General features: G+C 46.1%; 1 protein-coding gene across 7 annotated transcripts in view; it reads right to left on the reverse strand.

Moving 5' to 3' along the window:
* Positions 1–556: 556 nt before the first annotated feature.
* LOC109869296 (pleckstrin homology domain-containing family G member 5) overlaps positions 557–27,483 on the reverse strand; it is a 70,250-nt gene continuing 43,323 nt past the window's right edge. For 4 of the 7 annotated variants that reach the window (XM_031804128.1, XM_031804125.1, XM_031804129.1 and 1 more), the window contains 16 exons: positions 26,623–26,764; positions 25,568–25,667; positions 25,219–25,279; positions 24,623–24,714; positions 24,049–24,185; positions 21,487–21,677; positions 9,244–9,435; positions 8,078–8,248; positions 7,138–7,233; positions 6,071–6,382; positions 5,366–5,653; positions 5,088–5,207; positions 4,725–4,857; positions 4,250–4,520; positions 2,948–4,069; positions 557–2,693 (listed from right to left, as the gene is read on the reverse strand). In XM_031804128.1, the coding sequence (XP_031659988.1) occupies positions 2,684–2,693; positions 2,948–4,069; positions 4,250–4,520; positions 4,725–4,857; positions 5,088–5,207; positions 5,366–5,653; positions 6,071–6,382; positions 7,138–7,233; positions 8,078–8,248; positions 9,244–9,435; positions 21,487–21,677; positions 24,049–24,185; positions 24,623–24,714; positions 25,219–25,279; positions 25,568–25,667; positions 26,623–26,764 (3,438 nt within the window). In that variant the 3' untranslated portion in view covers positions 557–2,683. Of the gene's footprint in view, positions 2,694–2,943; positions 4,070–4,249; positions 4,521–4,724; positions 4,858–5,087; positions 5,208–5,365; positions 5,654–6,070; positions 6,383–7,137; positions 7,234–8,077; positions 8,249–9,243; positions 9,436–21,486; positions 21,678–24,048; positions 24,186–24,622; positions 24,715–25,218; positions 25,280–25,567; positions 25,668–26,622; positions 26,765–27,483 lie in introns of those variants that run through there. The other 3 variants (XM_031804127.1, XM_031804131.1, XM_031804126.1) reach the window with 3 other exon arrangements.

Here is a 27,483-nt window from a genome sequence, read left to right on the forward strand (position 1 = left end):
AAGGCACTGCATAACGTAGCACCACACAGATTCTTAATGCCATCTGCTGGCAGTTTATAATAAATACACGTGAAGTTACTTGCTAGTCCAGGTACACGAGGCTGTGATTTGACTCCATTTCAGACATTTGAGACACAGCCCACCCATTACTGTTCATTAACAACATAAAAGTCAGACTCCTATTTTGCGGTTAAAAATGCACATTTATTAAGTGATATAATAATAATTTTGTGGGTGTTTATATTTGTCCTTTTTTTACATACACATGGGAATTGGAAATGTGGCTTTTGCATATCCCACTCTCCCTGAGACACCTTCAGAGATTCGGGTCACGGCCCGGGACTGCCATTATCAACGGCGACCCTGGACCAACTAGGGTCAAGTGCCTTGCTCAAAGGCACAGACAGATTGTTCACCTAGTCAGCTCAGGATTCAAACGACTGACCTTTTGCTTACTTGCTCAACCTCTCTAACCGCTAGGATACTTTTACCACCCTGTAAAACAAAAGGCCATATCCATGGTGAACTTCACTACACACAATGAACTCTAAAGCAAAATGTTTGATGCTTTTTATTTTATTTGGTAAGACACTTAAGAGACATTCCTGAAAGGGAGATCAAATAGTTTTGGTTCATAGCAGATTCATCATGCCTGATACAAAAAAAACATTAAGTGTACACCAACACAAAATGTACAAGTCATGAAATCAAACAATATAAACAATATTTTATATATAAAACATGGCAAGCTTAATAAATATTACAAATAAACAAAAACTGGTGAAGTAAACAAATGTTAAACTATTTGGTTTGGGCAATATTTGACAAGGAGGGGTTGAGAGAACGCATATTAAATCAATCAATAAAACACAAGCTGAACGTCAGTTTGACCATGTCAATGTACTATGGTGGTCAATGCTCCCGCCAAATCACTGTTCCCGTTAGTGTGGACAGAAAGACATTCAAAGAAAACGGATTCACAAATCATATGCAACCCCCAAAAACCGTTGTTCAGTCTCTTTAAGTCACTGTATTGCGTTAATGTGTTTACATTGAAGGAACACAAAATATGCAACGTCTCAAAAGGTGTTCCAAGCTCATTGTTACATGGAATAGGATTTTTTTTGTGTGCGTACAGACTGCTCTTTTACATATCACCACATTCTACCGTGCATTTGTTCCATGGAGGTTGCAGGTTGTAAGTGCATGCTGAAATCTTTCTACATTTAGTGTAGTTACGTTTCCAAAAACAACTCCATTCCACCTAATAACCAAGGGTTCATCTTTCTGCTCCTAAACACTGAAGACCAGGAAGCCATTTCATTATCTTAGTCTTTGTAGTTAAATCATACCACCACTATTGACTGACAAATTGCACCAGCATAGTAGAAAATGTAAAAAAAAAATATTAAAAAATTACTCGGTCTATTCTAATGCTTAGATGCGGCAATTTTGAAAATAAATTGTCGGCTCTGTAGGTTTGAAAATACACAGTAGTTGATGACGCAATATGTGGCTGTTACTTGTTGCTGGAACACAGTATTTTGTTATGTGTACTTTCAGTTTGACATCTACTTGGTACTTAGGTCTTAACATCATTGGGTATGTCACTCAAAGAGGATGAACACCATGACAGAAATCATGTTGATTCAATCAGGAGTTTAGGACAACGTATCGTTCACATACAGACACACCCACAACACACACCCAGACAGACACACACTCACACGCACAACTCATTCTAAGTGTGCATTGTGAATGTAAAGTCATCCCCCTTAGTGATTAGTCTATTGAACAAAAGATACAATTGTGCAACATTTAATTGTTTTCATCAAAGCAAACCAGGAGTAGAACATATACCAGGCCTTCCTAGTTGCTGCAAATCACCAAACACATTTTAGAGAGCAATTTTTTTCAGACATTGTGCCCTTTTAGTTACTTAAAGGTGCGTTCTCCAACTTTTGCATAATTTCAGCCAGTAGTTTTGAAAGTGGTGCTCATGAGCCAAAAGCGCTCCACATGTTTTGAGTACTACGTCATTCAAATTGTCTACTGTGTCATCCATCTTGTGATATATTACACATTTTGCAATTTATATATCATTTGAATGTTGCAATTCGTGTGATATGTCATGAACCCAATTTGTGCAATATGTTATGAATTTGGATCCCGGAGTGCATCTTTAAGAGTTAAAGAGTGTTTGGGCCACCCAAGCCTTTCCTAGATCTTCTCTGATCCACTCCGGTCCATTGCAGAGAGAAGCAGGCAGATCTATGCCTGGACGACCCCTCTTTCAGTCTCTTTTTAGAGGGTAGTCCGATAGGGTGTTACCCTACACCAGTAACTGTCCAGTCCACTGTCCCCCCAAAGGTCCCAGCCTCAGCTCCCCTCGACGCTCTGTCCGTCCGTTACAAAGTGCAAGCAGTTAAATGTCTCTTTGCCTTTTCCCTCCCATCCCACACAATAAACTGAAACCAAATGCAACATCAAAGAATATTCTTATTGTCCGATTGCAAAAACCGTGCAGCAGACACTGTCCAACAGGCAATGGAAAGGGAGAAGGCAGCTTGAGAGAGTGCATTTGTGTCACAAGGAATTCAGTCCCCTCTACGCAGAATCCATAGAGTGTGGTTCCTCTTTGTGATCAGGTTGCCACTAGTTGGTTGGTTGTCTGCCAGAGTGGTTACACCTCCCTAGAAACAGAACACACACAACAGAGATTGATTACCACAAGGCCTTTGATATTGTATAGAGTAAAAGGCAGTATCCTGAAGATCATTTCTTTATTAGAACTTTGGCTGAAAGAGTTCCTCTGTGGTTTCTACTGTAAATAACCATAGCTTGCATAGTGTCAACTTGGCAGAATTGAATAGAACACATGGAAGCCCAAAGAGCACATCCAGGTATATAGACATGATACCCATGTATAAAGTGAGCTGTGACTTACGATGCAGTGAGAGTAGAGTTGAGCACTAGGGTGGTGCGTATCCTATAGAGCTGGGCTAGGGTCAGCTTCTTGTGCTGATGGGTCTTCCTTCTTTTGGGCGATGACTGCTTCTCTGGGCAACCGGCTGAGAACGACTCACTGCACTTCCCCCCGTGTCCTCCAGAGGGCGCCCCCACCGTCTCCCCATCTGAGCTGCTGCCGTCAGCCTGGCTATTGCTGCCTTCACAGGCCTCAGCTGCAGCCAGAGCCCTCTGGACCTGCCGGGCCTCCGCCTTCCTCAGGGTGTCACAGAGCTTACCAGAAGGCATGCTCATACTCAGGAAGTCCTCATACTCAGGCTCTGAGTCTTGGTCAGTCTTAAACAGCCCAGTAAGGTCTTGGGCTGATAGGCTCTTACTGTGGACCAGGCATTCCGCCCTCTCGCTCCTGTGTTCTGATTGGTCCTGGGCTGTAAGGCTGCGGGTTTGTATCCGGGAGACAGGGGCGTTGTCACGGAAACGCTGCAGAAGGTTGTCCTCTGAAATTGACTTGATGTTCAGGCTCTGGAGGCTGCGGAGGCGGGCAGTAACCGGGGGGCGTCGCCGAGGCTTCAAAGACTGAACCACTGACAGCTGGGAACCAACAGAGGTTGAATCCTCCTCCTCTTCCTTCTCCACTTCCTCATCCATCAGTTTCATTACCACCTTTTCGCTCTCCATTTCCACCTCAACCCCCACCCCCACCTCGTGTCCCTCTTTCCCTCCCTCCTCTTCAGTCTCCTCTCCCTTGCTCTGGCCTGGTCGTGTCTGCAGGTCCAGCTCTCTCAGTAGGGACTCTGGGGAGAGGGTACCGTAGGCACTGTCCATGGACAGAGAGCGACACTGAGGCTCCAGCTCAACCTCCCCTCCCTCCATAACACCCTCCTGCTCTGGCTCAGGGTCCAGGTCGGCGAGGTTGTCCTGGGGGCTGGCAGGGTTCCAGTGCAGGGGCTCAGGCCCAGTAGGTGGGATAACTGTGCCCGAGTCTAGGCTCTTCTCTAAGGGTCCTCCTGAGTCTGTGCTTGTGGCTGAGGGGTTTTGGTGCTCCCCTGAATCCTCTCCTATGTCCATGACTGACAGGGTCTCTGTGGAGCAATCCGAATGACTGGAAGAGAAAGAGACCAAAATGTTAAGACTGATGAGAATGGTTCTAGTAATATAAAACACTAACAATAAATGATAATGTTTACATGAAATAATCTTTGCACAGATCCGATCAACATCTACAGTGTCCTTATAGAAGAATGAAGCTCTACGATGTCTAAGTCGTTGTTTGGGTTTGCACCTTGGTCCCTGCTGATCTTTGTTCCTCATGCAGGGGGAGCTGGAAGTGGAGTTGCTGCTCTTGTTTTCCTCCTCCTCTTCCTCTCCGCATAGACGGCGCTGTAGGATGACCTGCTGCCTGAGAACCTCCTCAGTCCGCATTCTCTGGAGCTGGTTCTGGACGTTGCAGATGGCGTCAACCCAGCTTCGCCCCTGGGTGGCGCTGTTGGCCTGGAAAGTGTAGGCCGCCACCGCGCTCTTGAACTCATTGAGGTAGATGAGAATGAAGGAGCCTATAGTAAGAGAGAACAGCTAATCAAAACACCTTTCTCAAGCATTTGCTTGAGCCTGTCTGCAGTGGCAGGTGGGAAGGAATATCTCTTTCAGGACTTTTCTTAGTGTTTCCACTGTGCCAGATATGCTTAATTAAGCACAGATGAAGTATGTGAAAGAAAACAAATACCCCGGTTTAAATGTAGCTGCATGCTGGTACTCACCAGGGTCCTTGAGTTCCTTGCAGACAACATTGTGGATGAGGAGGGGCTGTCTGATCACCTTGACCTTCTCTAACCTCTTCACTGGTTTGGTGATGAGCAGCAGGTCTGTGAACAGGAAGCAGTACACCTCCATCTGTTGGAAGGATGGGGAATTGCTTCCAGGTCAATTTCAGGTCACTTGTCATCATTCTAGTACAATAAACTAGGCTAAATCAAATAAGTAAATATTATGAAAGCAATTTGCTCCCCAATCACCCTGGTCATTGACATATTCTATCACAATGACCGTGGGTAGTTCTCAGCCTGCGACAGTTATAATAATGAGGTAAAAGCAGTTACAAAGTAGCCCAGCCAGACACTTACCCTGCTGTCTTTGCCCTCCTTCATGCGCAGTGCCGCCTCCAAATGGAGCTGTCTGGTCTCCTCTGGTGATGTGCCTCTCATAGGAGCCATCAGGTCGAAGCGGTTAAACTCACGCAGGATCTAAGGAGAGAGAGACAAGAAGAAGAAGGAGTTACACACCAAAGCAGAAACACAATTTCAACCCGGACTAAAAATCTAATTCAATAGACATTCTCGTCTAGCAGTAGACTTGCACCGGTATACCCAGCAAGCCAGCCCTGAGTGTGGTGAGTGCCCACCTTCTCCAACTCCTCGCTGCTCCCCTCCACTGCTTCGTAGGAGTCAATGCGCCCAGAGATGGCGGCTAGCTTCTGCTGCTCCTCCCGCTGGCGCATCTGAGAGTCCACGCTGTTGATGAAGCCCTCCACCCACGCCACCATGCCGCTGACGGCGTCGCGGGACGACGAGTCGTCCGTCTTCTTGAGAACAGCCTTCAGCAGTAGGGGGTACTTGGTGAGTCTCTGGTGGGGCTTGGCCAGCATGTCAGCCAGCTTCAGCCGGTTACACTGCTTATGGGTCTCAGCCCACTGCGCAGGGGAGAGAGAGACCAGGAGTTAGAGGTTAAAGAAAATGTGGCTAGGAACTTAAATGAACAACACTGAAAAGTGCTATGTAGAACGTAATAGTGGTATCTGATATTGGTTGACTGTGTTGTATTTGTGAGATGAGTAAATGGTATTTGGTGGGCAGTTGTTTAACTTGACACCATCAGTGTGAACACACAGAGAGCGCGAGCGAGAGAGAGCGCGAGAGAGAGCGCGAGAGAGAGCGCGAGAGAGAGCGCGAGAGAGAGCGCGAGAGAGAGCGAGAGAGAGAGCGAGAGAGAGAGCGAGAGAGAGAGCGAGAGAGAGAGCGAGCGAGCGAGCGAGAGAGAGAGCGAGAGCGAGAGAGAGCGAGAGAGAGAGAGCGAGAGAGAGAGAGCGATCGGGAGGACTGCGACTCACCGTGACATAGATCCTGAAGAGCTCGTTGTCCCTGAGCAGTGACCTCATGTACTCCATACTGGCCTCCTCCTCCATACAGTAGCGGATGTAGGGCTTAAACCTGGAGCCAATCGTCCTGAAGCCTTGGTGAAGGTCTGTCGGGTTGAGGAGGGTTCTGGCCTGCCGGGCCATCTCCAGGGCAGGCAGCATCACCTGGTTCCACAGGGCCGTGTGCAGACGCACAATGTCCTGGATGTTACTGAAGAGTCGCGCAGGCTCCACCTCCGTCAGCAGACCACTCTCCTGCAGGTTCAACAGCCCACACAGGAACAACTGGAGGAAGAGAGGACATGGGAGAACAGGTTGCAATATGGGACATCTGATAGGAAAGTACTGCACTAGAGATAGACAACCTACTCTGAGTGTACAATACATTAGGAACACCTTCCTAATATTGAGTTGCAACCCATTTTGCCCTGAGAACAGCCTCAATTTGTCATGGGGCATGGAGGACAAGGTGTCGAAAACATTCCACAGGGATGCTGGCCCATGTTGACTCCAATGCTTCCCACAGTTGTGTTAATTTGGCTGGATGTCCTTTGGGTGGTGGACCATTCTAGATACACACGGGAAACTGTTGAGCCCGAAAACACAGCAGCGTTGCAGCCCGACACACTCAAACCGGTGCGCCTGGCACCTACTACCATACCCCGTTCAAAAGGCACTTAAACTCTTTGGTCTTGCCCATTCACCATCTGAATGGCACAGATACACAACTCATGTCTCGGGGCTTTAAAAAAAAACTGTCTCCTCCCCTTCATCTACACTGTCTGAAGTGAGATCAATACGAGAGTCTCGCTTTCACCTGGTCAGTCGGTCACGGAAAGAGCACGTTTTGTACACTCGCTGCATACGTGCCACTAACAGCACTCAGAGAGCACACCTAACCAAACTAAAACTCTTAGCACGATTCATTGAAGTAGTTCCTTTGGACTTGACATCGAGGGTTATGTTGTTCTTCCAAAAATGATCTAGGAGGTACACGTGTGTAAGGGAGAGAAGCAATTACTTTGTAAAAGGGCACTTACGTCAGTGATGACTCGTAGCTTCTTGATGTAGGTGGCCTCAGTGTGCAGGAGCTCCCAGATCGCCTCCTGCTGATGGAACTGGCGTCTGGTCAACGTCTGGAAGCACACAGAACCAAAAACACACTCATGAGGTAATGGCCTCATACACCTCCATGTGAACAGATGACACACTCCCTTATCCATGAGTTACACATAAGAACACAATACACCCCCCCCACCCCACGTTCATGAGTTAACAGCCTTGCACAGGTCTGAACATATAAAAGTAGCAACACACACACACACTCATAGGGTAAAAGCCATAAGCCATGTCTAAGAACATACGGCATGAGACAGACTCATGAGGTAACAGCTTTACTGCTACATGTCTGGTCACAAACAAATGACACCATCAGGACCGAGCTCAGTCAAACACCGATTGAGTTGGGAGTGTGACTGAAATCCCGATCCCCAATCACACAGCATCTTATCACACACAGACATCGGTCTATCTTGCCTGAGCCCATCCTCTAAGGGAGTGAGTTCTGCCCGGGAAAGAGAGACGGACGCGATTGATCTGGTAACGTTTATACAACTCCACATGAACCTTAATAAACTGCTGTACAACACTGGCTGCCCTGTTGCTGGGAAACACCAGACTGGATGGGCGGGAGATTGTCAGGCCAAAACAGGAACAGATTGTGAACAGTTTGTGGCTTAATACGGGAGTAGCTACATGCATGCGATCATATCAAAGTTGATTTGTCACGTGCGCCGAATACAACAGGTGTAGACCTTTCAGTGAAATGCTTAGTTACAGGCCCTAACCAAAAGTGCAATTTTTAAGTAAAAAAATAGGTATTAGGTCTTTGTATGTCAGTGAATGAGTGTGTGTTTCGGTGAGTTTGTTTTGGTGCGTGCTTGTATTCGTGTGTGTGTGTGTGTGTTCATGTTACCGTACCTCATGGTTGTCGAGTAGCTGTGTCCAGCTGTCCTCCAGGGTGAGGCTGGTCTCCTCCTCCTCCTCCTCCCAGGAGTCGTGATGGAAGGAGAGCTGAGGAGGAACCTTGGGAAGGCCAAACAGAGTGTACGACTGCAGCTTATTCTGGAGCTGCTCCATGCGGTCCACCTCCTAATAGAATGGGCAAAAACCCATACGTGTCATTAACCACAGCTCCTGGGCAAATGAAGTATTCCTGCTTCATTCGAACGTAATTCACATGCACAGCACCTTTAGAGGAAATCACAAGGTCAGTATTAAATCAAAGGTTAAATCAAATCAAAAATCAATAAGTAAACTGTAAGACAGATTGACCTCCTGCATAAGCATAGTCCACTGAATTCTTCAATCTTAACAGCTACCCAGACTATTGTCCTGCCAGGGCAGACTTATGTGTACATATGAAAATGAGCTCAGTGCATTGAGATCACTTGGACAATAGAGGAGCTGGGTAAGGGGGCGGGAGATGCTAACTGTGCTTTGGGGACCTGTCCCCTGAAGGGGATCCAGGATTTGGTTGTTTGACCCTGGTTCACCCTTGCTTTGTGGAGAGGGGGCAGGTCTCCGCGGTCCCCCACCCAGCCCTGCCACTGACAGGGTTAAAGATGATGGCCATTGGCCACGGTGAATAGAGATGACCTGGGAGCTGACAGGTGAGTGACAGACACGGTCTCCCTCTGACATCTGCTACTGTGCAGGATATGACCTCAGGGGAGCGCGGACAATGTACGCGTGTGTGTGTGCTTTGTTAGCCTTAACAGATAAAAGTGAAGGATGATTGCCATTTCGTATTTTTGTATCTTATTTTTTTCCCCATTCTTTTGTGTGGAATGTTATTATCGTAGTAGGGTCTTGAATAGACATTCCTCAAAACATGTTAATCCTTTGTTCTTACCAGTCACTTCCACCACAGCTACTTAATGTATTTGTTTAGTGGAAGGTTGCTGTGTGAGCCTATTCAGAGGCTTTGGAGAGGAGGGATGTGATCTCACTGGGAGCTGAGTGGATATGGCCTTTGAACCCCGTACCACGCACACGCTTTGCACGCACAAACACACCACCTCCCTCACTCTACTAGCTGATAAGGTTTCCCCTCTGACGGCCCGGACCAGGCCTTTGCCCCTCACCTTGCCAAAGGCCCCGGCTCCAGTGTTGGAGCTAAAGAAGCCGGAGAAGCGGCTGGCGGCGCGGTTCTTCCAGCTGTCCGGTCCAGCCCCCACACTGGGCAGAGAGCTGCTCAGTGCGGTCAGGGAGTCCGGAGACGGGATGCTGGCGTCCCCGAGGAACTCCGTTATGTTCTTCCTGCGACGTGCCTGACCCTGCAAGAACCGGGAGAGACCCGTGTTAAGAGCGAGTTTACATGAAGTCACCATGAAGAGCGAGAGAAAGCGAAACAGAAAGAGAAACAAGAGACGGTAAGAAGAATAGCAACTCATGCGAAAGGAGAGGAGCAAAGACGGGAGGGGAAAAAAAGTCAAATACACGAGGAGAATAAACAGGAAACAGAGGGATTTTTTAAAAGTGATGATGACATCAGCAGGAGAGCTGTTAAAGCAATCCTAACATCCTAACTGTCGTTCAGACACAAACAGGACCACAGGGAAGGAATGCCACTTCCTGAGACGGAACACTAATTACCTCAGAGGAAAGAGAGCAGGCCAGGGGGGGGGGGGGGGGGGGGGGGGAGACGCTGTTCCATAAGAACCGGCGGACGGCTGGAATCAATCCACTGCATTGCTCCATCACTATTCATCGCTACCCCGCTGGCCTGCGCGCCTCAAACATACAATCTCAATCCAATTCACGAGCATCGTCCGGCTGGTAAACCAAAACAAACATGGGCCTCCTCAGGCCTCGGTATCTGAGGAAACAGTTGGTTTTTTTTGCCATCAGAGAGAGACAGTGTGTCAGTGCAGTGTAATCTGCTAGTGGGGACTAGGGAGTCGCTGGGCCATTGACCCGTGTTCAGTTCAAGTCACAGTAGAAAGGAACATCAATTCCATGGTATTGACTGCTGCTTTCTTATCCACTGCTCTCAATCTCAACTATTTCCCTGTCAAGTCATTCTGGGTGGCTAACAAATCATAGGCAGAGGATAAGGTCTCCGCCTACAGTACACGATTCGTAGTGAGAATGCACACAAACGAGGCTGGTTGGCATTGAGCAGTGGTGTGGTAAACAAACTGTCGGATGGAGAGGAGCAATAGCAAACCACTCTCTCTCTCTAGATGCACATTATCTACTGTACCCATCTATAAACAACACTGCTCAAAATGTATTACCTTTCGGGATTCTTGAAAGGCTTTCATGCAAGAACCCCTTTTCGACCAATCTTTGTAGTACAGTACAACCTTCTCCTCCTATCCAAAGTCATATAAACGGTTACTTCATATCGGAGGAAGTTTTCCTCCTCTGTTTTAAATGACTGAAGCATCATTTCCCATCCACTATATTTAGATTTAAGTGCTTCAGTGGAGCAAACAGTGTGGTCTCTCATCTAGCTCTGACCAGGGGGGATTTCTGGGGGATCTCGGCCAAGAGGACAAGGACACAGGTGCAGGAAGTGGACCGACAGAGAGAGAGAGAGACTCTGTGCTAGTGACAGCATCTCATTGGGCTAGACTAGAGAGGCTAAATTCCTATTAGCTTAGCGTGGTAATGCTCTGGCAACAGCTACACAGAGCACGGTAGGTGAGAAAAATGTGATTCTAGTTTTAGCAACATGGTTTTTTAGATTAGTGCATGATAACTAACATTTGACCAAAACTAAAAATAACACAGTATCAGTCCTTTGCAGGACATTTCTGAAATGATGAGTTTCAATACATTACAGTACAAAACGAAGTCCCGGCACTATGCCCACCAACCCAAAGAGAAGTAGGCTTAGCCTTTGCTACCAACAACTGCGATACCCTAGTCTGACTTCAAGACTTACTGTCTAAACTGGCAAATAGATGTACACGTCTTTAATTCTAACAGAGATACAGTAAGGGAAAGGCTCCCTGACGTTTCACACAATATAAGTAGTATAATACTCACCATTGAAACCAGCGGCATGTCAAAGATTACAAAAACCATCATTCGGTTAGAGACTCATTGACTGCAGCCCATACCGGATCGGAAGCAGCTGCAGTGTTCTCTCAAGTTGAACCTCTCTTCGTCCTTCTCCGCATACATGCACTTCAGAGCCAGAGCCCTTAGACTAAGAGGGGAAAGCCCCAGAGAGCGACAGCTGCAACAACTAGAAGTTGTTCCCCATCAGAAAAGCGCTTTTGAAGTCAAGTTATGAGCTGAGATGTCCTGCTCAAGTTGAAAGAGTCCACGTTTTGATGTTTGATAGGAAGGACACAAGAGCCACTCTATCTCCATGAATACACCATGAGCACCACCCCAGGACTCATCTTTGAACTCTGTGTGTCTCTGTGGTAGTCCTTCATGTACCGCTGTTCTAACACTGAGAGGTGACGCCTGCTGTGCTGACTGAGCCTGCTGCCTGCCTAGCATTTCACACAGCCACTGTCCTGGAGTCATAGCAACCGGGAAGATCCTGCCTGGCCCATTGTGTTGAGGAGGAAAGGAAGAGGAGGCAGGGCTACTGGAAAAGTGGGAGTGTGTCACTTATCTACATAAAGGGGGCGTGGACAGAGCAACAGCTTGCAGGGTAGAAGAGAACAGACATCCTGGTGCTGCAGAAGACTTGCCAACTGTTCATAGTGGCTCTTTGGCCCTTTGTTTAGAGCCGCAACTGATGTCCAATTTCCTTGTTCTGACTGTTCGGAATCCCCCACAGAGCCCCACCCCGTGCCTTTCCTTTCCTTTTAAACCACTGCACTTCCCTCCAAACTGACTGACAGCTTTATCATTAAAAATCTGCCATGCTTCCTGATCGTAAACAAAACTGTGTTAGTCTACAGTACAGCTGTACAGAAATGTATTCAGGCGGTCACTGGTATGACGCATGTACCAGGCATATAGAAACAGACTCACAAGGAGAGTTTTGCTTTTGGGAGCAAAGCAGATTGTCACATACAAGTTAATTTGGGAATGTCTCCAGTTGTAAAGAGAGAGAAAAAAAAAAGAGGCATTGAGTGAGCTAACAAAAACATGTATTACTGAATTGGTGAGAACTCTAGTTAGGCCTTTACCACAGTGAAATGACCACAAAGTCTTGCTCTGTTGTGGTTTGAATGGGCATTCCAAGTTTTTAAATTGAGACGTATCTTTTGGCTCCGTTCACCTTAAAAAAAATTTTTTTTCAAAAGAGCCATTCATTTGGCTCACAAACAGCTCTTTATTCAGTGGTGCTTGATTAAAGAAAGGTATGAAAAACCGTACATTTCTAATGTAAAGCCTAAAAAAGGTTGACTACCATTTTGTCAGCTCGTGAAAAACGAGAGTTCAAATTCAAGAACTAGATTTCTAACACGCTGTGTGTTCAAAGAATGAGGCTCTCTCCTCACTACCGGTTATTCCTGCAGTGAGGAATTACCATCTTCAGATCATGTTTTTATAGCTCATCTACAGATAATTGTTGTCTGGAGTAGGGCTGGCATAATTACCATATAACCGTGTAACCGACGGTTATGGATGAAGCCTGTCATTATTATTTTTTTACCATCATAACCAGGGCTAAAATTAACACCCTCCACCTGCCAAACGCAGGTAGATTCTGGCATTGGTGGTAAGATGTCTATTTCACCAGGCACATTGGCAGGTGGGCAGAGCTCCACAGTGTGCGCATTCCACTCACATTTGTGAAGAAAAAAAGTATGATCACATTTATAGTAAAATAAACGCTGCAGTAGCTGTTTTCAAAGTGTTTTTGCCGTTTTGTTTCATAGCTGGTGAATTGGTCGCACAAAGTCAAAGAACTATGAATCCCATATAGCCTATTCTACTTCGGTCTACAACACCGCCAGACTGTGCGCACGTGAAGAGCCGAGTGAACTATTCCGTTTTAGAAGCTCTGCACACAGGCATACAATTTGGTCTGATAGATCTGAAATGAAAGTCTGAAGTGAGACTTTGTCCTTGTGTTTCTTGGCTATTTACATTGTTTTGTTTTGTTCACAAGCTAGGTTGTTTTTCTATGCATGAGTTTAAACTGCTAGGGAAGAGAAGACAAGCTGCTACTAGTCAGACTCAATCTCAAATGACTCAAATCGCGCTACCACCGTAACCTTCCGCCATTGAAGGGCAGGAACACACACATTTTTGTATCTTATATTGGTTAAAAGATATTTTGATTAAAAGCCAAACGAAATGAAACATACCACATTACTTCTTACTAGGAATACATGTATTGTTTTTAGAAACAAAGCATGCTCATCCATGTTTTTGTTTTGTTGGTGTAAATAAGGCAAAGCCAAATATCTTTGGCCTGGTAAAAAAAAATCTGAGTGGCTAGTATATTTTGAAATCTACCTGCCACAGTGGCTGGTGAACCAAAAAGTGAATTTTATGCCCTGGTCATAGTCATTAAAAATGAAACGTTTTTTTGTGTGGAACGAACAGCTGACTGAAGACCGGATGCGGGCATTTGTATGCTCTAACACGGACTCTACAACTACTAATGTTGGCGGCAACATGGACTCTACAATGTGACGAAGGGGCAGCAGGTAGCATAGCGGTTAAGAGTTTTGGGCTAGTAACCCGAAAAGTCGCTGGTTCAAATCCCTGAGCCGACTAGGTGACAAATCTGTCGACGTGCCCTTGAGCAAGGCACTTAACCGTAATTTGCACTGTAAATTAATCTGGATAAGAGTGTCTGCTAAATGACGTAAATGTAATTAAACTTTGTTGCTCCTTGCTAAAACAAGCAAGTTGTTGTAGCAAAGGAGTCTTCAGTTGCCTAGGCAATGCCCACATCCTTGCAGCAGCAGTCAAAAGCAAAGGAAAGGAGAAAATGTGAATCAGAATGTTTTTTATTTTTGCTATTCGCACAATTATAACGATAACCGCGGTCACTTGGCTGACCAATGACTGTCGTCCAAAATTCCATGACCGTCACAGCCCTAGTCTGGAGCTCAAAAAGCAGTATTCAAATCAGGGATCTAAAAAAAAAAAGATAGGATTCGATTCCCGACATTCACCGAAAATAGAGCTGTTCGTTCATGAACGACCCATCGCTAGTTTGAATCAAAGTTCCCAACCCAATAGGTTGATGTTTTCCTCAATCAACTCGGTTTTGATTTGCACGTCTAGACACAACTTTCCACAACGCTTTCCTGGTTGACTGTAACAAGGAAACAAATGCCCAGTAATGACCTGAAGGGGAAAATCCCTTGTAGTGCCTGTTGCAACAAATAAAGTGTGCCTACTTATTCTACACAGATAGGACTAAGAAAATACTTTCGCATAACATGGCAGATCAACTACAAGCCATCAAATTCAGGTCATCTCTAATCAACTGGAGTAGCAGTCTTTCTTTTAGCATTCATCTCTTGTGTTTCTCAACATAGGCTACTTAAAATGAACCATTTGTAATGGTAGTCTCCTTACAAAAACAGCAGATATTACAGAGCACGTCTACTCAAAAGAGCAGCAGTCTACACCTGACTAAACAGCCCCCCCCCCCCCCCCCCCCCCCATCTTACCTATGGTGTTTACTATTTAACCAACATCTCTGTGTGGCCCTGTCTATCTAACCAGCCCTCTCCAAACGATGGTGTTGACATGAGTTTCATCTGGCCTCTTGTGTAGACCTTTCGGTCACCCTCCATTAATAACAGAGAGGACCCTGACCTACAACACTACTGACAGGTCTGGGAACTGGGGTTGGTGGCCCTCGGCAGTCTGCAGTCACGGTCAGCTCCAAGCAGGTTAATGATATCAAGTCTCGTGTCGAGTCGGCTCCTTATCTCATCTCTGCTGTTTGTGGTCTTAACCTTGGTTTTGATGGGGAAAATCTTTCAGGTGCCAAAACCCCAGAGGGGCCTTGGGTGGAAGATTGTATTGAAAGTAGCTAACCCCCCCCCCCCCCCCCACCCCCCACACTCTACTAGCCTTTCAGGTCTGTTGTTATTCAGCGATAAGAGGCCCCTAGGATCAGGCAGGCTGATTAACGATTGGAAAACAGTGTGACATTAACTTTCCTGGCCACATGGACACAAACCCACACACACACACTCAAATACATGAAAAAAGACAAAACACACATTTGCACACACATGACCATAGCCAGTGCCATGGTGGATACAAAGAACCACTGACATAAAAATGGGAAGAGATGAAATCGTCCATCACCTGGTAAACCAGATATCACTGATAATACAGGCCAATGATCAGAATGTGATTCCAAATGTGTCCCTACAAGAGGCCCACCAGCATGACGGGATTCGCCACTGTTCATCTCACACACACACTCTACCCTGCTGGGGTTTTCCCCATCATGCTCATGGCCAAAAGATCAATAAATCAGATACAAATCTCCCCCTTGGCTAAGGTTACAGATTGAGAATTCTGCTCATGCAGTTACCCTGTAAAGTTGTGTCAAATCAAAACTACAGCAATCATTGCCTAAGCATTATATTTAAGGTGGCATACATTACACTGGCATCTTGTCTGATATCAACTTAAACGCTACAAGCACAGAGGTACAGAGACCCGGTGGGTGTGTCTGTCTGTCTGTCTGTCTGTCTCTCACCGGACATTGTGTTGGCGTTGGGCTCTGCAGAGGGGCTGATTCAGGCAGACCCTCAGGAATACCATCCACATGCAGCAGGTCCCAGCTATACCAGGACGAGAGGCGATTAAAACGCACCATTCTCAATCCTCACTTACTGTAGATGCAAACAAGTCCAACAAAAGTCCAAATGTCACCACTCATTTAGGAAGGTCTGGAATTTAAAACAAAGTCTCTACGAGATCCAAAAAACATGACAGCTCAGGAAAAAAAGAGGAAGAATCCAACCAAAATCCACAGAGGAGAGGGTGTCCAAAGTGCTGAGGTGGAGGAGGATTAGAGCTACTTCCTGTCGGTCACCAGAGCAGTAGTTCCCGGAATCTCTCTGTCTCCTGGCAGGTCAACCATCACACTGAGATCATAAAAATGCTGTGTCTTCTCCCGTGAAGCCTCAACACACTCTACTATCCAAGTCTCACACATTAACACACAGCTACTGCTCCTGCAGCAGTTGAACTAGCTCCTAGCCCCTCCCAGTCATAACGGAGCTCCCAGCCCTGATAGGCCGCAAACAATAGACATCAGTCCCCACCTGGCTCAGCATAGTCAACAAACACAGTAGGCACACTTTACACACAACACCACACTTAGTAGACAGAAATATCCCCATTCATGCTGGATAAACAAAACTTCTATAAGAAATGCATATGTCAGGCAGGGATAGTTAGATAAACAACTTGGGTTTCAATTGAAGACATGGTTCAGCATTGCACTATTTAATGACACAGCTTTACAGTACTTGGTTGAACCACCAAGATGGACCACATCTACACTACAGCATGTATACTTCAGCATCTAATATCCAAGAGCAATGAAATATCAAACAAAATCCAGCATTTTCACAGCGGAGTTGTCTATTAAAGGAGAAGAACAAAAACATGAAAGTTAACTCATATGTCAATTTGTTTCTTCTTAGTTAAGCTGAGATGTGTGAATCGGGTGGCCGGTAGCCTGGCGGTAGAGAGCGTTGGACCAGTAACCGAACGGTGGCTGGTTCGAATCACCGAGTCGACTAGGCGAAGAATCTGTCAATGTGCCCTTGAGAAAGGTGCTTCACCCTAATTGCTCTTGTACGTCACTCCGGATAAAAGCGTCTGCTAAATGGCAAAAATGTAAATTAATGGTTATTCATTTCACTGAACAGGGGTGGAAGTGCTCTCGGAGATCGTCAAATGTGATCCCACACAAATGCACGCGACTCCTCCCCGTTGTTATTTCAAACAACTCTTGCGCAAAATGGCTGGATTGTCCTCGTTGTGTATTTCACACAGAGGTTTGACGGCCTGAAATGAGTGAGCTGTTCATTTTGTTAGCCTATTCCGAGCAGAACAATCACTACTGTAGTCTAGGGGGAAAAGACATGCGTGGAAGCACTGTGCTTAGTGGGGAAAATGACACCGAGGTCAAGGGGAAACATATAAAGACAACTGTTTTCCCCCTTACCTGTCTTCCTGCTACCATCAAAGGACCATCAATACACAGGACACTGCAGTCCTACAGTATTTAAAGTCACTTGATAATGCATTTAAATGAATACTGTAAAATATAACCAAACATGCATGTCTGAATTATAATGATTCATTCCAATAGTGTCTATGTGTGCAAGTATCATTAAGTGTGTGTGTGTTTGTTTAGGGTCTCTGATGAGGGTGTTGCAGTGGAATGCTCGCTAGTCACATCTATGTTATTTCCTCTAAAAGATGAGGGCTGCCAGCGTTATGGTTCCCTGAACCCTCCAAGCTATTCAACTCCTGTAATATCAATCAATCAGATTTATTTATAAAGCCCTTTTTACATCAGCCGATGTCACAAAGTGCTGTACAGAAAGCCAGCCGAAAACCCCAAACAATGCAGATGTGCATTGCTTGCCGTTTGGTGGCTAGGAAAAACTCCCTAGAAAGGCAGGAACCTAGGAAGAAACCTAGAGAGGAACCAGGCTATGAGGGGTGGCCAGTCTTTTTCTGGCTGTGCCGGGTGGAGATTATAACAGAACATGGCCAACAGAACATGGCCAAGATGTTCAAACATTCATAGATGACCAGCAGGGTGAAATAATAATAATAATCACAGTGGTTGTAGAGGGGGCAACAGGTCAGCATCTCAGGAGTAAATGTCAGTTGGCTTTTCATAGCCGACCATTTAGAGTTAGAGACAGCAGGTGCGGTAGAGAGAGAGTCGAAAACAGCAGGTCTGGGACAAGGTAGCACATCCGGTGAATAGGTCAGGGCTCCATAGCCGTAGGCAGAACAGTTCATATATTTATCCCCATCCCCCAGTCTAACTACATATCCATTACACATCTCCCTCTGGCCACTCCAGTTCCACAGACACCTTCAGACATCTCTAGGGTGGACCATCATTTCACCTTCTACTATAAACCTTGGGTGGAACACAAGCCCTGGTTGACCTAGTTTGTGTGTGTGTATATATATATATAGCTTTTTTTTCCTTCCACTGGTTATATCATTACGAGCCCATGTCAGCATCTAATTCTCAGAGTGACTGAATGATTAGAATTGGGGGGGGGGGGTCATCTGAAATTCTGTTAGATAAGGGAGTCCTCTCACCTAACACCATAGACAAGGACGGATGGACATGTGGGAGGATGTGGAGAGACTGCCATGAGTCTTCCATCTAAAATCACATTTCCATCTGTGCTCTATTGTACCGGACTGGACTGCTTTTTCTCAATCAGGAATTTGTGCACCATTACATTCCACAACAGTCATTGGTAGATGGGTTTTCATTCATATTTTCATTCATCCAATACAATACTTTTATGGGATACGACATACTGAAAAGAATCACCTGGTAGAAGAGAATATATCTTTTGGAGGATATTAGTCTCTCTTACCCAAGGTCAGATGAGTTCACAGTGACAAGGCTTTGTAATGAGTCTGTATATCTGTCAAACGCAGTTTCATGAGCAGGTGAATCGTATCCTCCGTTCTGTTAACCGGCCATGACAATGTTGTATTATTATCTATGGCAACCAAATAGTGCAAATGACATAAAGGCCTTAAAGAAAGTCCAAAGATCACTGCTATAGATGTGATCTAGCTAGGGAATGTAAATCAACAAGACACCAAGCATCCACCGCATTCTGTTTGAAGTACTTATTGTTAACCAGGTGACTGGGGTCGCCAACAGCTTAGATGATCAATAAATGGTACTATTCGGAAGTTACATTAGGCTTACACAGCGACTAGCATTTTCCAAAGCCTGTACAAAATTAAACTGCAACTCTTGGGACACAATTATGCTAGTAGTAATTTCACCTTTGGTCAAACGTTTATAAACACATTTTGGACTTTAGCCTGTGCCTAATACCTTAACCTCTTGGCAGGTAGCAGACACAGTCCTGCCAGTCTACCACCATTTGTGCCATGGGTTTTTCCAGGTGCCAGTAATCTTTGCTCAGTACCTCTGGAGCCTCTACCTTAGAGCTAGCTAGGTAGGTAGGCAGAGGGTTAGTGCTAAGCTCTGGCTGGGCATGGGGATTGCATTGGGACTGTGTGAGCATTGCACAGAATTTGGTGGGAGGTTGAGTATCTAGTATCTACGTGCCGTCACACGACAATGAGCCCTACACAGCCCTGCCCATCCCAGGCCTTTGCCTTCTCTGGTCTGGTGAGAGACGTCAACGGTGGTAATTGGGGAGGTGGAAATGGGTGAACGGGCATAATGTGTATTCGTGATTAAGGTCAATGTGGAAACAGAAACCGATGGGTTGGACAAGAGCCAGAACACACGTGGGCAAAGCAACGTTTTGGGCTTTGATACTCTGATTGGTTAGAGACGATTCAAACGCTGATGACTTTGTTTTGTACAAAGGCCCGTCGTCACCACAAACGAATTCAACGCTGGCAGATTCAGACTGAAGTATGTAGCGAACGATAGAGCAGCGGAAGAATTCGGCTCGAGTCGACAGGCAAATCCTCGGTTGCCCTGCACCTCTTAACTTTCCAAGCTCTGTGGCACACATAATATTACAAACTTGTAATATCCCTTTTCGTGCACAACGGACGCTCCTTTAAGAGTAGCAGAATTTGCCTGGTCTATTTGAAGCCTGCCTGGCTCAATTCGTTGTTATGCCAGGCTGTATCCTGTCGCTAGATAAATATTTAAACTACCTGGAGCAAAGTCTTCTGTACGGTCGAGCAGCCAGCCAGGCTTGGAATGGTCCGTGTGTAATTTAAAAGGGCTGAAGTCAACACCCATAAGGTTCAGCATGTTCCATTTTTCCTCAGTCTCTACCAGACCCTGGGCTCTGCTGGAATGCTATATTAAGCAAATGCATGGCTCAGTGTTGACCTCCTATCCTACAGGATGAAAAGTGTGTAGCCTTTCTCAACTCTTTATCTCCCTCTTGAGGACACGGAGAGAATTGCAACAAAGAGAATTGCATCGTTATCGTATCAAGAGCTGTCGGTTTGAGATGATGACGCAACAATTCATGACATGTACAGAAAACGGTCGCACCAGGCAACATTACTTAGCGGATGGATTTCTAGTAGCCAAGAAGAGCCAATGAATTTTACTGAAGGGGACTTGTCAAGCATTAAATGTTGACTGAATGAGGCACTTCTAACTAAACAAAGACAGGAGAGGAGATGAACAGTATGACCAAGCTTCTGACTAAATCAGACAGGCCCATGTCTGAGGCTGGCGACTTACCCATCCACAGACAGACAGACGGACACTAAAGCCCTGTCACATTACAGCAACCTCAGCTTTATCCCCACCCGCTACCCGCTTCCTGGCCCGGGGGCACGGCCGCAATGACATCACGTCCATGTTTTCAGTGGCACGCAACGCTACCGCGTCACTGTTCACACCCATGGACTTGTTTTTCACTCTGTAACCACAGAGGGCTAGTCCACACAAGCTTCAAAGCAATGTGCAAGAGCATAGAACCAACTACAGACATCATATTGAGGGAAGGTTGCAGCCTCTCTCTCTCTTTGTCCGGTGTCAAAATCAGTCAGCCCAGTTCACGCGACACACAGCTATGGAAAGCGTGCCTGTGTTTAGCACAGAGGACCTGGGTGCCAGTTCACCCCTTGTCCAAAAGAGCAGCCAGCCACTCTCTCTCAGCACCTCTTCTCCAGGCCAAAAGGAAGCACTTCTTGGTCCTCCCTGTCAGTCGGGGGGGGGGGGGGGAGCGGCCAGAGCCAGCGCCTCTTCCTGCGTGAGGTCACCAGTCTCACAGCAGGCTCAGAGGGCTGCAGTGGAGGCTGGCACAGCCCAGGCTAGTCGGAAACATAGTGGAGGCTGGCACAGTACAGAGGTCATGAGGAAATCGATAAGCAGGGTTTAAGTGTTCAGATGGGAGGAAAGATAGAGGTAAATAGAGGATGAGGTAATGGAGGATGAGGTAATGGTAACTGACTGGCTTATTATCACTACATAGAATGATCCACTACATGAAGAAAAGGCATCACGGGATGAAGGGTGAGATTATGGAAAGTGGGAGGAAGTCACAACAAAAGTTTCAAGAGGTTTTAGAGATGAGTGGGCCGTGGCTGTGTATAAGTCAGACAGGATTTATAGTTTAACTGTGCTTACAAGTGTCTGTATGAATGTATTTAGCGATGGCATGAATGTGTTTAGTGTGAGAGAGAGAGAGAGAGCGAGAGAGAAAAAGAGAAAGAAGATTTAGTGTAGTGTGCGAGTGAGAACATACTGTAGAGGCTGCACTGACCAGCAGATCGACGTTGCTCTCCTTGCGTCCAAGGGATCCGTGCTCCACCCTCTCACTACAGAGGGTAAGGATGTAGGGACTCTGCTCCCCCAAGGAGGGCTTCATGTTGGGCAGACTGAGCGACCGCAGGTCTTTCACCCCCTGCTCCACCTTCAGCTCATCACCTGGCCGCGCTGAGGAGGAACCAACAATGGGAGGGTTAGCTTCCTGGGTTTTAAAATTCTCTTTATTGAAGCTCGATATTTGCAATAGAAAAGTACATGCCCAAAAAAACGTATCAACATTCTTTTCTTTTTGGCTCTAGCTTCCTGTTGAAGTTCTCGCTCTGCGGGCTCAAAAACAGGATCTCTAATCTAGTGGGCAGCCTTAAATCCCTCTTAAACATTGGATTGTATAAAGAAAAATACATCAAAGCAGATGATATGATGCCATTACATTCGCTCTGTTCCAGCCATTATTAAGAACTGTGCTCCCCCTCAGCAGCCTCCACTGATCTATCCTGATTGCCTAGTCATTTTTACCCCTACCTACATGTACATATTAACTCAACTACCTCGTACCCCTTGCACACTGACTCGGTACTTCTTGTATAAACTATATTACACTCTGTATTGTTGGGAAAGGGCTCTTAAAATGCTTACATAACGGTAAAGTCTACACCGGTTGTATTCGGCGCATGTGACAAATAACAACTAAAAAATAGATTAGATGATTTGCTGCTACAGATAATAGTCTCGTGCGGGGATCCAAGATGGGGGACGCCCTGTCCAGTTTCCTCTCTGAACCAAGGGAGAGACAGGAAACTAAGGCCCTGCCATCTGTCCCACCCAGGCATTTTTAAAGCTTGTGGGTAAAAAGAAAAGCCAAATATTCTCGAATATAGAACAATCAATTAGATTAGTGTTTGTTTCATGGTTTGTTAACCCAACAAATCTGGTTGTCAGTGCAGGGTAGTAATCAAAAGTTGAAACGCATTGTACCTTGGTTGGTTTAGAATCAAAACGATATCCAAAGACAGAGGTCGATTCCGTGGGAAAATATAAACTCAGAAAAAACAGAAACGTCCCTTTTTCAGGACCCTGTCTTTCAAAGATAATTAGTCAACATCCAAATAACTTCACAGCTCTTCATTGTAAAGGGATTAAACACAGTTTCCCAACAATTAATGAACATGCACCAGTGGAACGGTCGCTAAGACACTAACAGCTTACAATTAAGGTCACAGTTATGAAAACTTAGGACACTAAAGAGGCCTTTCTACAGACTCTGAAACACACCAAAAGAAAGATTCCCAAGGTCCCTGCTCATCTGTGTGAACGTGCCTTAGGCATGCTGCAAGGAGACATGAGGACTGCAAATGTGGCCAGGGAAATAAATTGCAATGTTCGTGAGACGCCTAAGACATGTACTGTGAGACGCCTAAGACAGCACTACAGGGAGACAGGATTGACAGCTGATCATCCTCGTAGTGGCAGAGCACATGTATCACCATCCTGCACAGGATCGGTACATGCAAACATCACACCTGTGGGACAGGTACAGGATGGCAACAACAACTGCCCGAGGTACACCAGGAAGGCACAATCCCTCCATCAGTGCTCAGACTGTCGGCAATAGGCTGAGAGAGGCTGGACCGAGGGCTTGTAGGCCTGTTGTAAGACAGGTCCTCACCGGCAACAACGTAGGAACAAACCCACCGTCGCTGGACCAGACAGGACTGGCAAAAACTGCTCTTCACCGACGAGTCGCGGTTTTGTCTCACCAGGGGTGGTGGTCGGATTCGCCTTTATCGTCAAAGGAATGAGCATTACACCGAGGCCTGTACTCTGGAGTGGGATCAATTTGGAGGTGGAGGGTCCGCCATGGTCTGGGGCGGTGTGTTACAGCATCATCGAACTGAGCTTGTTGTCGTTGCAGGCAATCTCAACACTGTGCGTTACAGGAAAGACATCCTCCTCCCTCATGTGGTACCCTTCCTGCAGGCTCATCCTGACATGACCCTCCAGCATGACAACGCCACCAGCCATACTGCTCGTTCTGTGTGTGATTTCCTGCAAGACAGGAATGTCAGTGTTCTGCCATGGCCAGCAAAGGGCCCGGTTCTCAATCCCATTGAGCATGCCTGGGACCTGTTGGATCGGAGGCTGAGGGCTAGGGCCATTCCCCCCAGAAGTGTCCCGGAAATTGCAGGTGCCTTGGTGGAAGAGTGGGGTAACATCTCACAGCAAGTACTGGCAAATCTGGTACAGTCCATGAGGAGATGCACTGGAGTACTTAATGCAGCTGGTGGCCACACCAGATACTGACTGTTACTTTTGATTTTGAACCCCCCCTTTGTTTAGGGACACATTATTCCATTTCTGTTAGTCACATGTCTATGTAACTTCTTCAGTGTATGTCTCAGTTGTTGAATCTTATGTTCCAACAAATATTAACACTTGTTAATATATTCATATATTCTATTTTATTAATTGTGAAACTTGAGGGAAGCATAATAAGATGTGGTGTTCTGATGGATGCTGACTGGTCCTCTGATGCAGTTACCTTTAACTTTGAGGTAGTGGCCACCGAAGCGGTAAGCCTCAAAGTTCAGGGACAGGGGAGTGTTGGACTGGTCCAGGAACAGATCTACCCGGGATAACTCAATACCTTTACGCTCAAACACAGGACCAAGCACCTCCCTGGAATAGAGGAACACAGAGAGAACAGAGTTAACAGACCAACAGGGTTTCCCAACTGGCATCCTGCCCGTGACTGTATTTGGCCCACCAAGTTTAATTGTTGGACTTTGTCTTTTTTTTTTACTCTTAAAAACACTAGAAAATCAGTTCCAAGTGATTTTTATTTTGGAAATCTGTTCCAAAAATACTCCCACTGATAATAGCTCGATAAATTTGATAGTATACAAAAGCAAGCAAGGTTTTAACTATTATATCCATTTGGGCTTCATGCTGTCAATTTGCAGTCCACAAATTATTTGTAATTATGTTCCATGTTAACCTTCCGCTCAAGAAAAGACATAAGCCTGCGGCTGAATCTAGTTGACGATCCATGCCCTACAGGCTTAGTCAAACCATTCATAACGACTCCACCACTCCCCAGCCGCCTTCTTTCTCACCTCAGGGTCTTCTTTTTCACGGCGGGGACGATCTCTGTGTCAATGTCCACGTTCAGATCAAACTTGAGGCTGAAGCACTCCTTGCTGGGATCCTGCAGGGGGCGACAGACACATTGGAAGTTAACGGGCCGTCGAACTGAAGAGCTCAGTCAGAACGCCCGTAGTGATCTCTTTCTCAGTAGATGCACAGGGAGGCCCTTTACTAGCAAGCAGGCTGGCTAAGACGGAGACCATTATATATATATATATATATATATATATATATATATATATATATATATATATATATATATATATATATATATATATATATATATATATATATATATATATATATATATATATATATATACACACATATCACTCCCTGGCTGCCACAGAGAACTAACGCGACCTCAGAGACACATGTTGGCTGCTGCATGAAGCCTGCAATCATGTTGGCACCGTGATCATCATACAACCTACAACTTTCCAAGACAGCTCTGTTCAGACCAACAGACTTGACCCAATACTATTAGGAACTGAGGTAGAGAGATGTGGTTTCCTAAGGGGTGTATTTCTACGTCGCACCCCTGCCCGCCTGCATCAATACTCACGTCAGTGTGCCGTCGCCGTGGTTTCTTCTTCACCAACTTCAACCCCCCAGCTTTACGTTCCCTGGGGGGGGGGGAACAACAGTCATTTGCACATTAATTGACACAAATATTGAACAAATCATTCTCATATTAACTCCGTAATGAAACACCTATGGAATAACAGGTCAACACTAACGTAAACACAAGCACAACTATCGTATAGTACTAGAGCAGTGCCGTCAAAGATGACTCCCCTCACTCGTCTAGCGTACATTTTCTCCTTCAAACCGAAATGACGAGCGCCATGCTCAGACAGACAGACAGACAAAGTGATGATGTCTGGATCGTTGACATAACGGAAGTGACATACCCTCGGTCGTTGGCCCCTTCGTCCTCCTCCTCCAGGTCAGAGGGGGGGCTGGTGCGGGGGGGACAGGAGCGCGTCGAAACGTTCCGGGCCAGGATGGAACCTTTCAGGAGAGGTGGGGGGGGGGGGGGGGGGGGGGGGGTACACAGAATATCTGTTAGAGATCTTTAATAACACTCTTTAATAATAACACAGGTACTTCCAGTTTAATCTAGCCTGACTAAATATTAAAAGGACATTCTAAACGTTTGTCAATTCTGTGGAAGGCAGTCGCGACTAACACATGAGTTCAATGAGCACAGAACAAGTCAGACAGCTTCATATCTTACAATGAACACAGTTGAAAATAATAATAATGGAATCCCGGGTGGAGGAAGTCAGTGGTTGAACAGGAAGATGGTCGAGAATATATTCTTATGCATGTAATATGTTTTGGGGAAATACATTTCTTTGACTCAACAGTTTCGATACAAGTGCAGCTCTGGGGACCTTGACCTGACCTATCATACGACCGGTGTTGGGGAAGCTACTCTGAAAAAAATTGTTTACCAAGCTAGCAATTACTTCACACTGGAGGAAGTTAAGCTACTCTTAAGAAAAATATAGTTACTTCGAAAAGAGACTACATCGTGAAAAATGATCATGTCCAATTATTAAATGTCATAGACTACAAAATCGCAAGAACAGATCGGTCTGGATCCAGATGCTGACAGAATGTGCCATTTAGTCTGTCAAACACAAAAAACTGTTTCAAGTGAGAATTAGGCAGTTCTGATGCCGAAAAAGAAAGGACATGACTGCCTACTTGAAAAGAAAAGCAGTTAGTTACTTTTCTGCCATGTAAGTGGTGAAGCTAACTACTGAAAACTCTACAAAGATTTGAATTTATTAAACTACCACCAAGCTACGACAACATGTAGTTCAATTCCTAATTGAACTACATGTATTTCACTACTCCCACCCCTGCATATGACCTGACCTGAGTGTAGGATCGGGCACTAAATGTCATGGAGAGGAAGTCTGGGTGTGTATGTGTTGCGGTGGGTAGTGCTGTGTACCTTGGGTTTGCAGGTCAAAGCGGGGGTGTCGGTCAAAGTGCATGTTTTCTGTGTCTTCCGGGTGGCAGCGGGAGTCACATGACTCACAAAGGTGAAGAGGGCTCTTGTTGTTCAGGTCCAGGCACTCTGGGTGGTGGCACACCTGGAGAGAGGGAGAGAGAGGGGTGAGGGTCTGGTCTGCACAGCAGATGTGCCAATCAAACAGGCCAGTAGTCTCGCGCGCCAGACACTTCCTCCCCAAGCTCGCAATTAGCCCGGGGAGGTCAAGTAGGTTAACAGAGAGACAGGTCACAGTATAACGACACATTTACATCAGCAGGACAGACAGACTACTGCTCCAGGACCCAAGCCATTGTTTACACCATCACAGGGGCATGGAAGCAGCAGACACAGTTTGATATCACACAGCGCACAGGAGGTCTTCTGACTAGAGTTAGCCAGCCAGCCAGCCATCCAGTCAGGCAGACAGACAGCAGAAGGGAGCTGGATTAGGCCCTCTCCACCTGTGGCCAGACCCAGACAGACCTCCCCCTCAACCAGCAGCCCCAGGGGGTGGAATCCCTGGCCCAGGGGGTGGAGGACATGGGTAGGGGTTTCCCCCTCTCCAGCCTCTTCTCCTCCCCGGGCACCACGAAAACCCAGACCGACTCCTATACAGGGAATGAGGACGTTTGGGGAGAGACAATTTAGGTCCTGGTAATGTAGTTCCTGTCATTGTCTCGGTGTGCTCTGCTCAGGACTGGAGGTTAGTTTCACACAGCATGCGTGTATGGGGGGGGGGGCTTCATGTAAACAAGCACACACACACAACAAGTGTTTTCCCACAAGCTACCAATCACGCAGGTCGAATAACAATCACAC

The sequence above is a fragment of the Oncorhynchus kisutch genome, linkage group LG24, assembly GCF_002021735.2.
Source record: "Oncorhynchus kisutch isolate 150728-3 linkage group LG24, Okis_V2, whole genome shotgun sequence".
Lineage (NCBI taxonomy): Eukaryota > Metazoa > Chordata > Actinopteri > Salmoniformes > Salmonidae > Oncorhynchus > Oncorhynchus kisutch.